The 18,540-nt window shown below is 41.4% G+C and overlaps 1 protein-coding gene across 6 annotated transcripts in view; it reads right to left on the reverse strand.

The window, feature by feature from the left end:
- The window catches only part of FBXW11 (F-box and WD repeat domain containing 11), a 131,415-nt gene extending 113,983 nt beyond the window's left edge, over positions 1-17,432 (reverse strand). For 3 of the 6 annotated variants that reach the window (XM_061393213.1, XM_061393211.1, XM_061393212.1), the window contains exon 1: positions 17,335-17,417. In XM_061393213.1, the coding sequence (XP_061249197.1) occupies positions 17,335-17,379 (45 nt within the window). In that variant the 5' untranslated portion in view covers positions 17,380-17,417. Of the gene's footprint in view, positions 1-8,625; positions 8,788-17,334 lie in introns of all 6 variants that reach the window. The other 3 variants (XM_061393216.1, XM_061393214.1, XM_061393215.1) reach the window with 2 other exon arrangements.
- Between the last annotated feature and the right edge of the window lie 1,108 nt (positions 17,433-18,540).

Here is an 18,540-nt window from a genome sequence, read left to right on the forward strand (position 1 = left end):
GTTATTGTGCATACTGCAAAACTAAACACAGAGACCATGGATGAAACTATTACCACTGTCTTCCAAAACTAACCAATACATTAAAAAATATGTGGCTAACTTCCAGAAACCTCCAGATACTGATTTATGTGTACAAAGCTTTTTACAAACTGGACTTCATGTTTTAAGAGTCTGATTTACATTCTTTTCAATACATAGACAGAAATTCATATCAATACCCTCTACCCGTTCTGCGTTTACAGTGTCTTACTTCCTCCTCTCTGCACCATCTGTTACTATCTTGTGAGTTCTTCCCTGAAACATTACAACAGTCTATTAATTGGTCTCCCTGCTCCACTGCATCCTCCAAGCTGACTGCCACAGAGATCTTCCTAAAGCATGGATTTTGCTCAAACTCAAGTCACCTCTCATCTCCCATTACACCCACTACTCTCTCATCCTTCCTTTCCTACAGGGAGGACAAGTTCAAAAGAAAGTCTTACAGGAGCTGTGGTGAACCGGAAAGGACGAGCCTTGGCTCAAAAAAGCAGCCATGACTCAGCTCCAGTTTTCAGATAAACCAGTGTTTTGATGAGAAATGTCTCAATTTTTAAAAATCTATGTGGATCAAATAAATTACATCTGTGGATCTCTATCTACAGGCTACTTGTCTGTAACTTTTGACCTAAAGGATAACCCCAGACCTGATTATAATCTCTTTGCATCTGCAATCTACCTCAGTTCCTTCACACAAACGACACCACAACAGTCCACACAACCACTTACTCGTACCTCCTGACAGACAGCACGCACTACAGCCCACCAGCTACGGCTGTTCACTCACTCACCTTCGCTAGGAAATCCCTCTTCCAACCCAGTACATCCACATCCACTTTGCTCAGGCCTCAAAGGATAACTTTTAAAATTGTCCTTTATAGAATTTCCTTTTTTTCCTAGCTTCCACACAAAGTGTATTCCACAAAAGTGTATATCCACTTTTCATGATCCTTGGCAGTTTTCACATTGTACTACAGTTTTTAACATAAAAGATTGCAAGATTCTAGAAACAAGATATACACCTGATGCTGTTCTGTATTCCCTACATGATCAAACAGAACCTGTTGATTATGTGCTTAATAATTAATGAATAGAGCTATTTATCTGCCTATATGCATGGCAATTAGTACTTCAACTAGATGGCCATTCACAGTATGATCCCTAGGATTCTGAAAATTAAAAGGCTAACAGGTTCAGAAAAATATCCCTGTAATATTAACTTTGATTCAGAACTAACATGAACCCATGATTCTTTCAAATACATATTTTAGTTCTGTCTATTGAAAAGATCTAGAAGCAACAAAACCCAATAGTATTGATTTTGGTTTCTAAACACCGTTCTCCACTAAAAGGAACCAGAGCTTCTTGGAGAAATGGTTGATTTTTGATATGTAGGCAAAGCAGAAGACCAAGGAGCACACCAAAACTGATGGACTCACGTTGAAAAGGAAGCAGGAGCTACCCTGAGGGGCTCTTATTAGCTAAATGTGAACACCCATAAAGACTGTAATTGACCGTTAACACACTGAATAAATAAACGTCTATGAAGAGAACAGTGATACACAAAAAGGAAGGAGGAGAAACAGGGACGGCCTCGGTGAATGCTACAGACGAAATGACAGAAAGCCAAAATTTTGTAATTTATATTGTAATAAATGATTTCAGGCTCAGGAAGCTGAAACCACAGGGTGAAAGGCTATAATGTAACAGGTTATTTACAAGGTACTGAAATATTATTCCATAGAGTCCTTTCTAATAACAGATGATAAAACTGTACCTTAATGGAGAGATGTGAATGCTGCCACCTTAGACAAAGCATCAAATTTAGCACAGCTCATAATGGGATAACTTGTCATTTGAGGTGCCTCCCGACATGACTCAACCCAAAGTACACTTCACCTGTGATGAAGCACTCTTGTCAAAAATGTTTAAATGAGCTGCAATCAAGCCTCTCATATAACTTCCCGTTTACAGGAAGTCAGGAGCTAGAGAAGCAAGCTCAATAACACCATGAGGAAATGTTCAAACAAGTGAAGAATGTGGCACATCCTACAGGACAACTGAACTGGACTTAAAAAAAAAAAAAAGAAAGTCAATCGCAGAAGACAGAAAAGGGCAGAGAGACTGTTAAAATGAAAAGAAATTAAAAAGACATCATAACTAAATACAAAGGGGTTATTTTGCTTGGAACCTGGTTTTTGTTTTTTTAAAGAAGGTGTGCTCGAAAAGACATTCTTGGGACAAGTGGAAAAATTTAACTGAATATTATATTATTGAATTACTTTCATTTTCTCAGATAAAAATAGCTTTTGTGGTTTTTATTTTATGTATAAAATGCATATGACTATATTTAATATTTGGTTGTAATATGGAGATATATACTATATACATGGTACATGTATTATGTGCGTGTTGGCTTTCAGAGAGGAGAGGTTATTTTTATTCTTAAAAGGTACCTGCTGAAATATTTAGAGTGAGGTATAGTGTCTGCAAGGTACTTTCAAATTGTTTAACATAAAAGAGTGCTTACTTGGGGAGAGGACACAAAAGGGAAGAGGGTGGGAAGGGAAGACCAAGGTGGGAGCAGAGAAGTGATTCAAATAAGGCAAAATGTTAGTAACTGTTGAGCCTAGGTGGAGAGAGTATACAAGTGTTTGTTGTACTGTTTTTTCCTCAATTCTCATATAAATTAAATTCTTCATAAGAAGAAGCTATGAGAAAAATAAAAGAACAATTTAAAAAGCAACCAGTTTAAAAACAGTGTAATGCTATTACACCGGTTACATCTGTCCTCCACTACCTTCAGGAGTTTGTCCAAATTCATGTCCATTGAGTCAGTGATGCCCTCCAACCGGCATCCTTTGCCGCCCCTTCTCCTTCTGCCCCTTCTGCCTTCCGTCTTTCCCAGCATCAAGGTCTTTTCCAATGAGTCAGCTCTTTCCATAAGGTGGCCAAAGTGTTGGGAGTTTCAGCTTCAGCCCTTCTAATAAATATTCAGCATTACCCTTTAGGATTTTAAATAGCTCAGCTGGAATCCCATCACCTCCACTGGCTTTGTTCCTAGCAATGCTTCCTAAGGCCTGCTGCTAAGTCACTTCAGTCGTGTGGACTCTGTGCGACCCCACAGACGGCAGCCCACCAGGCTCCCCCGTCCCCGGGATTCTCCAGGCAAGAACATTGGAGTGGGTTGCCATTTCCTTCTCCAATGCATGAAAGTAAAAAGTGAAAGTGAAGTCTCTCAGTCGTGTCCAACTCTTAGCAACCCCATGGACTGCAGCCTACCAGGCTCCTCCGTCCATGGGATTTTCCAGGCAAGAGTACTGGAGTGGGGTGCCATTGCCTTCTCCTCCTAAGGCCTACTTGACCTCATATTACAGGTTGTCCAGCTCTAGGTGAGTGACCACACCTTTGGTTATGGTTATCCGGGTCATTAAAACCCTTTCTGTAAAGTTCTTCCGTGTATTCTTGCCATTTCTTCTCAATCTCTTCTGCTGTTAGGTCCTCACCATTTCTGTCCTTTACTGTGCCCATCCTTGCACGAAATGTTCCTTTGATACCTCCAATTTCCTTGAAGAGATTGCAAGTCTTTCCCATTCTACTGTTTTCCTCTATTTCTTTGCACTGTTCATCTAAGGCCTTCTTATCACTCCTTGCTAGTCTCTGGAACTCTGCATTCAGTTGGATATATCTTTCCCTTTCTCCCTTGCCTTTCCCATCTCTTCTTTCCGCGGCTATCTGTAAAGCCTCCTCAGACAACCACTTGCCTTCCTGCATTTTTTTTCCCTTGGGATGGTGGAGAAGCTGACACTGAAGAGAATGGGAAACTTTTCTTCTTACTGAATACTCTTTTTTGCACCTTATAACACAGACATACACGATATATTCAAAAAAGCTTTTTGATAACTATTGATTGTAGCTATGATGAAATCATCATATCTTCATGCTTTCATGATCAAAGCCTAATTACAGTGGAGTTATAGCTCACCTGAGAATTACAGTCTAAAGTCTGTGCATAAGATGAAAATAGCACATAGTAAAAATCTGCCTTAAAAATCTCTTAAATATATGCCACACTGGACCAACACATCATCTCAATTATTTCTACACAGCTAATTTTCACACAAGCACTTGAACAGTTTGTTGTTTCTTCGACTGACTAACTAGTAGACGCTGAATAGCTGGTTTCTACTCAGGCCTCCTGCTGTGATGTTAGAAATGTGTCTTATCACAGCCATATGAGAAGCACTCAGGAACTGAGACAGGTTGAGAGAAGAGCAAATTTCCATTTCCCATTTCACACTTAATCCAGAACGTTCACTGTTTAGGTTAATTTCCCCTTGTTTTTGTCATTGGATGTAAAAAATGAATTTGACAAATCTACGAATGGACAGAGGAGCCCACTGGGTTGCAGAGTCGGACACGACTGAGTGACTAACACACAGGTAAGATGTGTAATGACAAAATGGCTCTTTAAAAATACATTTCAAAAACTGTATCTCTTTGAATGAAATAAATCATTACAGTGGAAAAAATACCACAATCCAAACATAATGGACGAATGTGAAGACTGGGAACAGGCTGTCAGAATTCCCAGATCAGTGTGAAAAAGAGAGAGTAGTAACACCTCTTGTTCAACATCATAACCTGAGCTGTAGCCCGTTTCTTTATATTAGCATTTCCAGGCACAGATATAGATTCCTCAAATCTTTATTTACTCTTATTAATCTTCAGTTCAGTTCAGTTGCTCAGTCGTGTCCGATTCTTTGCAACCCAGTGTACTGCAGTACGCCAGGATTCCCTGTCCATCACCAACTCCCAGAGCTTTCTCAAACTCACGTCCACTGAGTCGGTGACATGATCCAACCATCTCATCCTATGCCATCCCCTTCTCCCACCTTCAATCATTTCCAGCATCAGGGTCTTTTCCAGTGAGTCAGGTCTTTGCATCAGGTGACCAATGTATTAGAGCTTCAGCATCAGTTTTTCCAATGAATATTCAGGATTGATATCCTTTAGGATGGACTGGTTGGATCTGCTTACAGTCCACACTCTCAAGAGTCTTCTCCAATACCACAGTTCAAAAGCATCAATTCTTTGACAATCAGCTTTCTTCACAGTCCAACTCTCACATCCATCCATGGCTACTAGAAAAACCAAAGCTTTGACTAGATGGACCTTGGTTGGCAAAGTAATGTCTCTGCTTTTTAATATGCTGTCTAGGTTGGTCGTAACTTTTCTTCCAAGGAGCAAGCGTCTTTTAGTTTCATGGCTGCAGTCACCATCTGCAGTGATTTTGGAGCCCAGAAAAATAAAGTCTGTCACTGTTTCCATTGTTTCCCCATCTATTTGTTTCCCCATTTATTAATCTTCTAATTCCACTAAATAAAGTTAGCCACCACTTGAGGCTAAATAAAAATCCCCAAACCTTTCTTTCTCTGCTCTCTCTGGTGAGTTCCCAATCAATATTCTTACTAGATACTTCTCCTTTTAGAGGATTCACCCACTGAACAACTCACTGAACAACAACTGAACTCACTCCTTTCTCATCCCTCCACACTCTCCAGTCTATTCTTCTAGTCTTCCCTATCTTGAAAAAGAGAACAAATATCCATTCTGGCGCCCAAAGCAAAAATCTAAAATTCCTGTTACATCCATCTTTTACTCCTATAGCCAACCCCCAAGTCTGTAGGTCCTACCATCTACGTCTCTTTTAAGTCCACCCCACCTCTACCATGCCCATTGTCAATGCTTTGGTTTACCTAATCATTGCTCACTTGAACTAACTAGACCCCTTGCCTTGAGTCACTTCAATCCATCTTGCAGACACCTGAAAAGTTAACTTCTTAAATGCAAATTTGGTTACACCACTCTTTCTACTTAAGGAACAAAAGGCTCAAGAACAAGTCCCAAAACAATGATACAGTGAGCTAAAAACAAGATCATTTAATAACATGAACTAATACAAAGAGAATGTATCAGGCATTTTTATATGAGTATGTTCCTATTCTACCCCCACACTATAGGACCAAATTAAATGAGCTAATAAGTGTATTTCAGTAAAAAGAGGCCTCAGGGAAGCAAGGAAAATTCAACTGCCTTCTTAGAGACAAAAATGAACACAAAATGGATCCTAACAGTGATAGAAGTGCCTTAAGGAAAACAAAGAGCTTCCCAGATTTGTAAGACAAGACTGCATTCAAGCTGAATGTATTAACATGCCTAAAATGAATGCCATAATCAGAAAAGGATATGGGAAGTAAAAGCAAGCACAGAAGCTGCAAGACGACAGAAAAATCATCCATCCTTAAAGTAAAAGATGAATGAGGTCATCTCAGTCTCAGGTCAGCAAATATATCACTTCCCTGGTCAAGTCCATGCTAACTAAACCACTTGATTGGCTTGAGTTTTCAGGTCCTTCTAACTAGTGTTTCTTATTTGAAAAACTTAAACTGGCATGTTGAATAGGACCTAATAAGCAAATCTACCAATCAGAAAAGTTTACATTAATCACACCAACATGCACATATCATTATAAATTAATAAACTGGAATTCTGATTTTACATATCAGTCTTGTAAGTCCAACCATGGGATAAGGAGCTGGCTTTCAGCAAGCTGACAAGATTAGATTTCTAAGAGTTAAGTCCAGAATCAGACATAAGATTGAAGTTAAGTTCTAAACTGTATTTGTGGCTATTTAAATTAAAATTTTAAATCCAGTTCCTCAGTTACAGAGCGTCACATGCAGCTGGTGGCTATCATATTGAACAGCACAGATAATGAACATTTCCACGATCCAGAGAGTTCTAACTGGACAGCACTGTTCTGGAAGATAACCTTAAACTCACCCTATTGTGAGTCCTCTCAGGAAACAGCCTGGTAGACAGTCTTGGATGACTGACACAGAATCCTAGAGCTAGACTATCTTCTACAGAAGGTACAAAATAGATACTCAACAATTGTTTCCTTTCCCTTTGTAATGATTTCATGGAATCAGAATACACAATTTTAGTCTTCAGGATTTCCACCCCTCTTTTTATCACTAGATGATACTCCACAAACTTGAGGCACAGACATTAGAAGCACATTCTCTAAGCCAAACTGCCTGGATTCATATCTCATCTTTGGCGCTTACTAGATATGTGGCCTTGAATATGTTATTTAAGTACTCTAGCCTTCAGATTCCACATATGCAAAGTAGAAATAAGGGTACCGACTTCACCGGGTTCCCATGAAAATGAGTTTATACGTGCACAGTGTTTAGAACTGTGCTCAATACAGAGTAAGTGCCCAGTGTTAACTGCTACTGCTTTTACTATCAGCATCAGCATCCTGAAAGCTCTTCACTTTCCATGTGGAAACGTGAAAAATGCTCCCCCAGAAGAAATATCAACAAATATAAAGGAATAAAATAAAAGAAGGATCATAAAGCCATAGGGTCAGTCTATGATAAAGAATTTTTTTAAGATTAAAGGAAAGGAGTACTCTGGAGTGCTTAAACACCAGAAAAAGTCATGAGTTTCCTGAAAATGTCTTACTTGTAAGACTGACAAACCACAGGTCAAAACTAGTCTATATAATAAGCTACCGAGCTATTTAAATAACCAATGAAAACTAAGGAGGAACTGAGAAGATACAGGTTTGAGTTCACTAGACCAAATGATACTTCCCTGTATAAAGCACATTTTGACATTTAAACGTACAGCCTCTCCTAAGTTAGCTTTAGGTTCACTTGATAAACTGACCAAAGATCTTCTAATCTTTTCATTAAGAAGAGAGAGCATCAGATGTAAGTAAAATATCACACCCAACAGCGACCCGTCAGGTGGTCTCCAAGTGGAACCCCACAGGAGAAAACCACACCTTGCTCTAACGGTATACAGACAATATGAAAATCCTGAAGTTAAGTGCAAACTTCAGCAAATGTAGCCAGATGGAAAGAGCCAGAGCTTTGGAGACATACAGGCTCCAGCTTAAGAGCCTGGCTCTGCCACTCACTAGCTGGAAGTGGCTCTGCCACTGTACTTACTGTACTTACTTAAACTCAAGAGCTTCATCTTACTGTCTGTAAAATACACACGAAGCACAGGCCATCTAAATAAGAAAAACGTGCAAAGAGCCTACAGTAGTGGCTGGTACTTAGTAGATGCTCTGTAAACAGTAGCTAATTAGAGAAGACTCTCCAGGAGTCTTAAGAATAAAAGACCACTACTTTACATAGTAAAGACAAAAATTATTTTGACCAGGTAATAACTATAAATCATGAGATAATACAAAATAATCATCTGTCTCCCTTATTTTCCAACTTATTCCTCAAAAAAAGTCCCTTGTTTACTGAACTGAATTTCCTGTTAGGCTGTGACTACAAACCTTTTGGGCCTATTTAATAAAAATAACTACATTTCTTACACTGAAACAAAGTTTTGACCAGCAAATACCCAGCTAATCCACACCAAAACATAAACACTAAACATAAATATCTAACATTTTTTTCCTTTCTCTATTATATTGGAAAAAGAAGTAAAGGAATTTTAAGTTTCTCTCAATGAGTCGAGTTCTACATAAGAAAACAATACAAGGTAACTGCTTACCTGGACAATATTTTGTACTTCAGATCCACCAATCCAGAATGAATGGGGGCACTCCCTTTCAGACTAGTCTGAGAAAAGACAGCAGTCAAGCAGCTTCCAAGATTCTGTCCGTTTACTGTATCCAGCTTTCTTCAACAAAATCCCAAACATGCACTTCGGTAACTGTTGAAAGACAGAAAGCAATCCATACACCCACCATGGCACCAGTGGCAAAGGACAGCCACCAAGAAATGGAAGGAGGGGTCAACGGAGTGGTGGATCTGAAGCACAGAAAAAAGGTACAAGCCCTGAGTCTGCGGTTTCATACGAGAGGGTGTGCAGGAGCACTGCTCACCTCTGTGCTGAGAGATGGACAAGAAATTCCACAAAACAAAGAAGGAAGCATCCCTAACATTAATACTCAGTCATGACAAGTATGCAGTTTCCAAATACATGATAAAAATTTCCTCTACTATCCACATAAATTGTCCCAGATCATTCAGCTACAATGAATTTTAACCATTTCCTAAAACCATTCCTCTACAATTACAGAAACTTTGTCAGTCATAATTAATAGGGGAGGAGGCTCAAATATTTCCTAATAAAAATTTATTTAAGCACCTAACAAAAAATTTTTAAGTTTGCTACACATAAGACATCTACACATCACTCAAATCTTAAACTCTCAGCTACAATATAGGACATTTCAAAACATGTGACATAACTTTAAGAGTGAACTTCTGACTCAGTAAAGGCCAATCCCCCACAATGGCCAGTCACTGGGTACACCAGGGAAAAGAAAGAACATAATAAACAATTTACTAGATAACACCTTTAAACACATCAGCCCGGTCCACTTTATATCAACATTCTTTTATTACCATACCAACTCTTACAATTAGACTATAAATTCTAAGCAAACTACAAGGAGGACAGGAAAAGGTATTCAACAGGATGCCACAGATAAAAAGTTAAAAATCCAAAGACTGTGAAGCTGCTGGCACATACATTTGCTACTTCCTCAACTGCCATACTACTGCCAAAATGCTCCTGAAGTGACCATGATACCTGAAGGGCTACTAATGGACCAGGCCTTTTACATTCACTACTCATATTTAAAAATATGAGAAGAAAGAACTTGCTCAAAGTCCCACATCCACTAGGTGGTAGAGCCCATGCCCTTTTCATAGAATACGGTGGCCTCCAAAGTCCAAGGACCAAAAAGACCATGATTCCTGGGGCAGAAGAAACCAAGCTCTAAGCTAACTGATGTCAGAACAGAGAACCACAAAAATACAAAACAGTAAGTATTTCAGCCTAGCTGAACTAAAATACAACTGAACTTGTTCAGCCATCCTGAGAGGGCTAACTCCCTTAATCTTGCCACTTAAAAGCACTTCAATATCAAAAACTCATGCAATTCTAAGGCTACAACATGAATTTTATACCCTTGCCCACGCAGCCTGTGTGCCTAGTGGCAAAGATGTGTCTGTGACAAAGACACAGAATCCCAACCCCAGCTGAAACCAAAGAATTCTTGAATTCCAAGATTGGTCAATAAATAGTTCACAGGCAAAGACTAAAGATGTTCTGGTTTTTCATGTATTGGCAAAGCACTGAAGTGACTGAAGTACCAGTCTAAGAGTAACCTCTTCATAGCAAACAGGTAGAAATACCTTAAAACCCCCAACTTAAATCACAAACAGTAAGCGCTCAAGCCCTTCTCATTAGTCTAGAGCCTAATAAACTACAAACCCAATTTTGACAAAAAATGCTAGTGGGCTACAGCTAGTAGTTACCTGCTAGAGCAGTACAGTCTGATTTTCAAAGCATGTAACTCACTGCTACAACCAAAACACAGCCACAAACAATCTGACTAACAGACTCACTTCTGAGCCTCCTGCACCATCAGGCCTTTTCTTCCATTAGCGAGTTAACTTCCCCTTCTTTCCTTCAAATAAACATTTACTGAATGCCTAATTGGTGGCAGGCCTTCCGCCAGAGAAACAAAGATTAACAGATGTCAGACCAGGATAGTAAGGATTAAGTTCTTCACGTCCTCTGCCCCTTCCTCTTTGAGTCTCCCAAGCAATCATTTCACAGAACCAAAACACATTTTATCATTAGTTCCCAAAACTGGTTAAGAGTTCTCAATTTAACTCTGAAATAATAATTACTTGGGTTCTTTTTTCTTAACAGAGTTCTCACTTAATTTTTTTTCTTCCGTGGACCAGTGGTTTGCTCTTAGAGAACAGTTTTCGATATTCATAGTACTTAGGTATTTGCACATCTCTCTATTCACAAACTTTTTTTCCACCTACATGTTAATGTCCCACAGTTTCTACTTCACAGCTTTCCATTCTGTGAAGGTCTTCATTGCTGACTAACCCTGAGAGGGAATCTCCTAAAAATGCTTCCTGCTGACATAACTGGACTCAGCAATCTTTGACTTCTGTTAATAAAATCCACAGTAGATACCCTACTGGACTGTCAGGTCTACCTGGCTGGTGTCTCATTTGCCTACAAACTTCCTGTTAGGCAACTGTGATCAGCAGAAACTGAACTGAGGGGAACAAGCACATTCTTGACCAACAGGTTTTTCCCCTTTTGTCAACTAATTCAATGAACAACAATAGAACTCAGGAGGAAATCTTGTATCCAGTCACCGCTTACTCTGTTAAAGGTCAAAATCACCAGCAAACAAGAATAAGAATTTAAAAATTCTAATTTCCTTGGCTAAACTAAATTGATCAAACATAAATCACTATGCTCAGTGTTAGTATGAACAATTACCAGTCTCCTTCTACCAGGAAACGTAAAACAGGGTTAAAGTGGGTTCTCTCCGCAACAGTACAGGTCTAATTATGTCTAATTGGTAGTTCTTAGTAATTGAAAGAGTATTTCCCAGATTTCCAAGGCAGTATTGACTCTGTATGATTTCATCATTTTCCCCAAAGAAGCCTCATTAAATGCATGGCTAAAAGCAACTGAATTTTAGGCCTCTGCAAAGCTTCACAATTAAGTACATGCACACATCAGGGACAAAAACTAAAACTTTTCTCACACCATCTGTCTTGACTGTACTTGACAAAATACGGTCCCTGTACTTGCGGGGAGAGTTAGGTTGGCAGACAGTTGCTGAGAGACAAGTCTTTGCAAGGTCCTTTCACATACATCTCTCATAATCCTCCCAACACTGAAGCGATACCTGCATTTTTTTTTATTTTTACACACAGTGAAATCTTACCAGAGAAAGGTTAACTTTCTTCAGGTCACACAGCCAGCAAGTGAGAGTTATGATACAAACTCAGGTGTTTCACCCTAGAGCCCATGCCCTTTATGTTAAATCATGTGTCTCTAAGGTCACAGGTCCTTAGAACTTATCACCATTTGGCAAGTTCACATCAACAGATATAAAAGGAATTTGGTTTCCTCAATATTCTGCTATCACCCACGCTCTGGGATGTATATAATTCAATTTGTATATGTTTAAGAGTCTGTAAATAATGGTTAAAATGTCCATGAACAGAAGTTTGTGCAACACATACCACCCTTCTTTTCCCTTTAGCAGTCTTTCTCCCCTATCTATCCCCACTTGTCTTAAGAATTATCAAACAGAAATGTTAAAAAGGTTTCATAGCATGAAAAAAAAATCTAACATTAATTTAAATCAATATCTATTGCACACCCAAGCGCTAAACATAGTGAAGGATTCAAAGGACAATCAGCTTTAGACATGATCAAACTTCCATGATACACAGGAAGGTCTGGTAAGTCCCATATGCATTAGGAACAAGTCATTATGAGAATTAGTGATATAGGTGAGAATTTCCAGAAAAGAGGATGGCTAAGATACAGGCAGACAGCAATAACCCAAGTAAGCAACCAACAGGAAAGCTCAACTCAACATTCACTGAACACCTTCTACAAGAAGGCGCTGTTGAGGAGTTTATCATTTAACAGGGGACACAAACAGGAAACTCTAATACAAGCGCAGAAGATGCCAAGTGCCACAGGATAAATCCAAAGTGCCAGCACTCATTCATTTAACGATGATTATCATGTAGGCATTGCTATCGATATAAAAACAAAATTATATCTGCCACCATAATATAAATTGACATCTAGAAGAGGTATCTAAGTTGTGTTCTGAGAGAAGAGGACGTTATCAACATGGGTGGAAGAGAGGATTGCTGAGATCTCACCTAAATCAATTTGGCTGGAGAGCTATTAGGTCCTTCCCATTAATATCAGTAGCCTGAGACACGGGCTTAGGTCAGTTCATATCAGTGCTGACAAAGGAAATCTGAAGAACAATGGTCCTCCACACTTTGGCTGGAATATAGAATAAGTGAGGAATGTGAGAAGAAAAAGCTGGAAGGGAGGCAGGAATCTGAATAGTGAGGACTTCAAATGCTTTCTTTCCCTTTAACTGTAAATATCACCAGGTGGAAGCCAAGATCCCAGGCTCCTCACAGCGCAGGAAAGTCTGTTTCTAAAATTCATAGGAACAAACATAACTACTCAGAGGAATACACGTGCTGTTCTGTAAACCTATGAAATGGGCTAGCAATCCTCCTGTGCTACAGAGCTCTCTCGGTTTCCAGGAGACAGCAGTCAGGGGCCAAGAGTGCCAAGACGTGTGAGCAGGATCAGGTTTATCCTTATCAAATCTGAAAGGACATCTAACCTACTCCAAAATCAGGACTAAAAATTGATAATATTTGAGCCACAAGCCTCTTGAGGCCAGTCAGTGAGGTCTATAAACAGCATGTGATTTATTTCATTTGGACCCTACTTAAGCCTTTGTCTATTTAATCTGCATTTGGTAAAGCAGCACACGGCTAGAGGCAATGAGGATAAGTGATGGTGACAAAGACCCAATTTTTTAAAGGCGCCACTAAACAATCCCACTATTTCACTTAGAAAGCCAAAGACTAGAAGGGGGCAGGGGGAGAGATGTAAAAAGAACAAAAGATAATTACTTCCAATAATGTCATTTAGTTTCTTTCATCTCTTTGGTCTTGTGGCCTGTCTGTACTTCAACAGCTCTAAAAATAGATTTGATATTATAAGTTCTTAATGAGATCCAATGTATTTTACCCATGTTACTACATTCAACAAGTAATATAGCCATTCAGAGGTAACCAGAAGGGAAATGATTCACTTAAGGTCACTTAGCCAAGAAGTGAACCAAGCAGCTAACAACAGAGGATAAACTGCCCATTACTTGAGTAAAGGGGGTAAAGGGTACTCTCACACCCACAGAGGAGGCAGGATTACCCTTCCCAAACCTTTAACATTAACTTTTGCTATTTTCTAACAGGCAGGCCTAATGATCATTTCTTCCAATTAGCAGGTCTGAGAATGCTTTCTAGTAATAAGGGCCTGAGCACAACTTATACTTCTAATTCAAGCATTAAATATCATGTGATACATAATGCAGCTTTCATTCTTCCCAGTGAAGTCCACCACACTAGACAAAGCCTGGTGAACTTCTGTGTATTTCCAAATGGTTTACTCCTTGTCTAGCTCAGTAATATTAAGGCTAATTAAAACCAAAGTTGGTGACGGAGAGAGAAGCCCGGAGTGCTGCAGTCCATGGTGTTGCAAAGAGTCGGACATGACTGAGCAACTGAACTGAAAACCAGAGTCAGAAGTTTAAGAAGCAGTCCCACAAACTAGGTATGTATTGGGCCAATATAAGGCCATGAAAGTCATCTGATGGTTAAATTATTCACCATCAGGAATTATAAATTCAGTTGTCTCAATCAAGAGTTTACAGTCTATATTAAAGACTGAATCCTACATACGAGGTAGGTCAGCTGGAGAGGCACTTTTTGTGAACCTGGTCACAGGCAGGCGTAGGAGTAACAACGGGGGTTATATTTTGAATATTTAATTATTCTATCACCAGTTTTATTTCCTAGGAAACTCAAAAAGTGCAAGAAAAAAAGGAAGGAGGAATCAAAATCAAAGAAAGTAGAGGGATGAAGATTAAGAAATTGGTGAAACCCTGTTTCCTTTCTTTGATAGAGCACACTCTGGAATACCAATTTAAAGTTACCCTGTTAACCATTAAGTACCGAACTGGTACAGGCAGCACAATCACAAATATTTGAGTACTGAAGCTGACTCATAAAAATCTAAAAATATTTCATGCTTTAGGCTTTCAAAATACCGTCAGTTTAACCCCTTCCACTCCTTTCATCATGTTATTTTGAAACCAGTGTAAAAAGTGTTTTTAATCTAGTTCTGGAAACTGTAATTAAAATGCAGTGAATACAGAAAGCCACGTGCAATTAGATTTTAAGGCATTATCATTTCTACTCCTGATCCTGGATTTATTAAATCAGTTGTTAAGTATCTGTGCTATCTATAACACTAAAATAAATACATATATGTTTACGAAACAGATGCGTAAGAGTCTTAACTGGTAGCCCTTTGAGGGAATATCACAATCCGTATATGAAAAGCCACTTTTAAAACTGATCCAGATGATTACCTGATTAAGTCTTCTCTGTTAAATTTTCTAAGAATTCCACTTAATAATGTCCCTGAAAAGTCTGAAATATCTTTTCAGATCAGACAAGTACAATCATGTAAAATCAAAACACACAGAAAGCCAGTTATATTTAGGAAGAATTTTTTTTTTCCATATCCATTCAAAGACATTAAATGGATTACACTGTACTTTAATTCTTTTGAAAAAAACATTCTACTTATTTTATTTTAGGCTGCACTGTGCAGCTTGTGGATTCTTAGTTTCCTGACCAGGGATAGAACCAGGGCCCTCCGCAGTGAGTTCTACCCACTGGACCACCAGGGAAGTCCCTAGTTATTTTTTAAATGAATGAAAATGGAAGGAGAATTTAACAGCCAATTTCAAAGAGATACCAAGTTACAATTTTTTGCTATGTCCTACTTCTCCTGTTCTAAGTACAGGTATTGTACATATATAAGAATATGTACTGTGTACTATATGTGTAATTCCATTAGGATATTTTACCAAAATAATCCCTACAAAATTTGCAGAATATCAAAAGCTTGATTACAAAAGTTTGATAAGTTGTACTGACAAGTTACCTAATAAGTGAAAATCAAATAAAAACTCGTATCAGTATTCCTTAGAAAGCAACCACACGTGTGCTCGCGTGCACACACACACACACACACACACACAAATCAGAAACTACCAGAGCTTTTTTTTGCCCTCTAATTTCCAAGACTGCTGGAGAAGTGCAGTGAATTATGCAAAGGACAGCAAATATTAAGCTGCCTCTGTATTTACGCTACTGTACTTCCATTTTTAAAACATGCATATCAACTCCCCAGACACCATCATCCACAGAAACCATGCAGCTATCCAGCAGACTTTCAGTGTCACCATTTATTATTTATAGCATTAAATGGGGGAAGTAGCTCTGATGTCACCGACCCTACCCAGTGGAATCACTGACTCAATAAACATTTTCACACTGGAGAAAATCTGGCTAGGAAAACATTTTGCTGTGTTAAGTAGATTCTTTCATCTTTCTTCTCAACCCTAGGGTAGAAGAGCTTACTGTTTGGAGAGATACAAAGGCACTGTCAAGGTTTCCACAGGAAGAAAACCTGGGCATGTTCATTTGCTGAGGCAAAGACTTCCCCCTCCCAACTCTCCAGAGCCCAGTTTGATTTCCCTAATGTTCAAACTGGCAGTAACAGCTGCCATATTCTACTTTTTGCGCCAAATCATCCACCAAGTAGCAAATTTTTCGTTTCCACTAGCCACTCTCTCGTGGTCCTGTTTCTAAAAACCCATTCTGGATCCAAGTCCTAAGGCGGAAGGGGGCTGGGGTGTTGGTGGGTTCAGGGAGTCTGGCCTGGCTACCAAAGGTTTCTAAACAGAAGAGAGATCGCTTCCCCTGGGCCGTAGGCTCCCCCTCTCCTTTTTTTTCTAGAAGAAAGAACTGGCGGCAGTGATGAAGACAGCCCCTCCCCCCTCCTCCCCAATTTCCCAAAGCAGCTGAGGAAAACGTGAAGTTACAGTTTCTCCTTCCAGGGAGATGGAATCCAGAGTACCTAGGGCCTTGCTCTGCAAACATCTCTTTCGGCCGAGTAGGAAACCCTTTGTCCGAGAAGCCGGACACCACAGGGGGCCGGGAAAGAGGCCCCTTTTCGGTCACAGCCTCCAACCCCAGAGCTCTCCACCTCCTCCCCTATAGGGCCGATGCCGGCACCAATACAGCCCTAGGTCGAGACGAGGGTGCTGAGACCCCTTCCGGGATGCGGAGGCCACGGCCCTGTCGATCTACTCTGTACCCTCTCCCATCACCATCTCACTCGGCCTGAGTGGGGCTGGCAAGAGCGATGCAGGCCTGGGCTGGAGAAACAGGGAAGAATAAAAAAATACCTTCTAAAGGGGGAACGGGATGCTAGAGTGAGTGTGAGCTAAGGCCACAGCCTGAGCGAGCGAGGGTCGTTCGAGGGACGGGCCCGGAGATAGAAGGGAGGGAGGGTGGGAGGAAAACCGAGTGGCATGGAGGGGGCCGGGCCAGGTCCGGCCTGCGAGCTCGAGGGATCCGGAGGAACCGCGCCGGGCCAGAGGCCAGGCAAGGCGGGGGGCCCAGGTCCGGGCCGAGGCAGCAGGGAAGGGCCAAGGCTGGCCTCGCGCCGGACGTTGAGGTGGGCAGGCCCGCCCGGGGCCGGTAGGACGGAAGAACGGACGGTCCAGCGGGCCGCACTCACCATGAGCTCGATGGTCTTGTCCTCAATCACCGAGTCGGGCTCCATGGCGGCCCCGGCGGCCCCGCCTCGCTCTCCCCGCGCAGCAGCGAACGGCCCGGGCGGAGGAGGCGACGGCGGAGGCGGCAGAGGCGGAGGCGGCTCTCGCACCCACTCTCGCTGCCAGCCCGCCCGGGCCGCCGGCAGCTCCGCCCTCCCCTTCGGCGAACGCAGTACGCAGAGCGAGGACTACAGCTCCCGGCAGGCGCCGCGGGCCCCGCAGAGCGTTGTGGGGACCAGAGTCCGACAGCAGGCCACTCTCTCCCAGCTGCTCGAAGCGGAATTCGGAGCGGAGAGCAGCATTGGACTGTGAATGCGAGACTTGCAAACCTGAAGACTTAAGGGCTCTCTCAAAGTAGGGCCTGGGCAGCGCCCCAACTACATGTCCCAGAAAGCCCTGCTCTCAGGTTCTCCTTCCGGCTACCTTCCCCCGACTTCCTGGCAGCCCGAGGCTACCCGGACCGGCACCGAAACTCCGAGGCAACTCTTCACTTGTCAGAGATACTGCGACCGATTTCCGCACATGCGCGTTCGATGTCTGCAGCGCCCACTCGACGCTGAAGTAGCGGCGCTGCTGATCCGCTAGCGTTTAGGATAGGGTGAGGTGTGGGCGACAGGTGGGTTCGACGTGCGACAAGGAGGGGGTGGTCGTGCGGCTCAGGCGTGGGAGAGCGGCCAACTAACGGGAGGATCTCAGGCAGACGGGTAGGCTCTGACAGTAGAGGCGTCCTAGAAGTGAGTGTTAGGAAAGTTAGTAGGGGAAGAGAAGGTTTATGGTCTATATGCACCACGTACCGGGAGGAACTGAGAAATGAAAGGGAATCTGTGTATATTGAGCCCCTTTAATTCATTTGTTCAGAAAATACGTTTTTAAACTTCCAGCCTCTGCTGGGTACCAGTGTGGGCACTGGAAATTCAACTCTGAACCTTACAGACAAGGCCTCTCTGCTCAAGGAGCTTAATTCCAGTGAGAGGAAGACAGGCATTAATCGCAGGAGTGACAGGTGCTAAGAAGGAATACAGCTGGAGACGCCTTCCAGTGAATTCTGCCTTCAGCTCTGTGTGAACTTTGTCAAGTCTGTCAGTACCTCTAACCAAAGGGGAGCGAGGGCACACCGATAGCTAAGCAAGTTGAGTTTACTACTGGGTACAGGAAGGGAGGACACATAC

Source organism: Bos javanicus, chromosome 20 (genome assembly GCF_032452875.1).
Source record: "Bos javanicus breed banteng chromosome 20, ARS-OSU_banteng_1.0, whole genome shotgun sequence".
NCBI lineage: Eukaryota > Metazoa > Chordata > Mammalia > Artiodactyla > Bovidae > Bos > Bos javanicus.